We start from the raw sequence: 561 nt of genomic DNA on the forward strand, positions 1-561 counted from the left end.
CGCGGGCTCAATGCGCACTTGTTTTACTGTGTAAAGCATGCCCAAAATGTGGCGGCATATCGTCTGGACCGAGATGTTCGTGCTGTTGAAATCCGCCTCAATGAAACTTTTCATTTCGCGCAAGGTGTATCGACAGTTTTCGTCTAGGTACTTTTCGAGCGCATCGAGGATCTCCGCGGTGACCTTCTTCAGCCCCGTGCGAACGCCCCCTCGTGGCAACAGCATCGTTCGACCAGAGTTGACAACCCTCCATGCCGTGGCATAGGACATGCCATTGTGCTGTGCGACAATGCTCCCGTCGTCGCCCCGGAGGTGTGCGTCAAGCACTTGCTGCTTCTCGTCGGCTGTTGGGCCTTTGCTTTTCTTCATTCGAAGACAAATGAAAATGAACGTGATTTCATTGGTCGGTGTGGTTACCGCGCAATTTTGCACGCCTTTCAAATTCATTTTGATTGGAACAAAATTCATGTTGATCTGAACTTTTGTACTCCACATCACTTCCCAAAATTTATATTTTATTTTGATGTCACATTGAATGGAAAAATCTTTCAACTTGGCCGG

The 561-nt window shown here is 48.1% G+C and overlaps 1 protein-coding gene across 1 annotated transcript; it reads right to left on the minus strand.

Moving 5' to 3' along the window:
- Positions 1-23: 23 nt before the first annotated feature.
- Positions 24-369, minus strand: H310_15205 (hypothetical protein; the record flags this gene model as incomplete). Its single annotated transcript, XM_008883190.1, has 2 exons — positions 24-63; positions 152-369. The coding sequence occupies 2 exons, from the start codon at positions 367-369 to the stop codon at positions 24-26; spliced, it is 258 nt and encodes an 85-aa protein (XP_008881412.1).
- Between the last annotated feature and the right edge of the window lie 192 nt (positions 370-561).

Source organism: Aphanomyces invadans, assembly GCF_000520115.1.
Source record: "Aphanomyces invadans strain NJM9701 unplaced genomic scaffold supercont1.218, whole genome shotgun sequence".
Lineage (NCBI taxonomy): Eukaryota > Oomycota > Saprolegniomycetes > Saprolegniales > Verrucalvaceae > Aphanomyces > Aphanomyces invadans.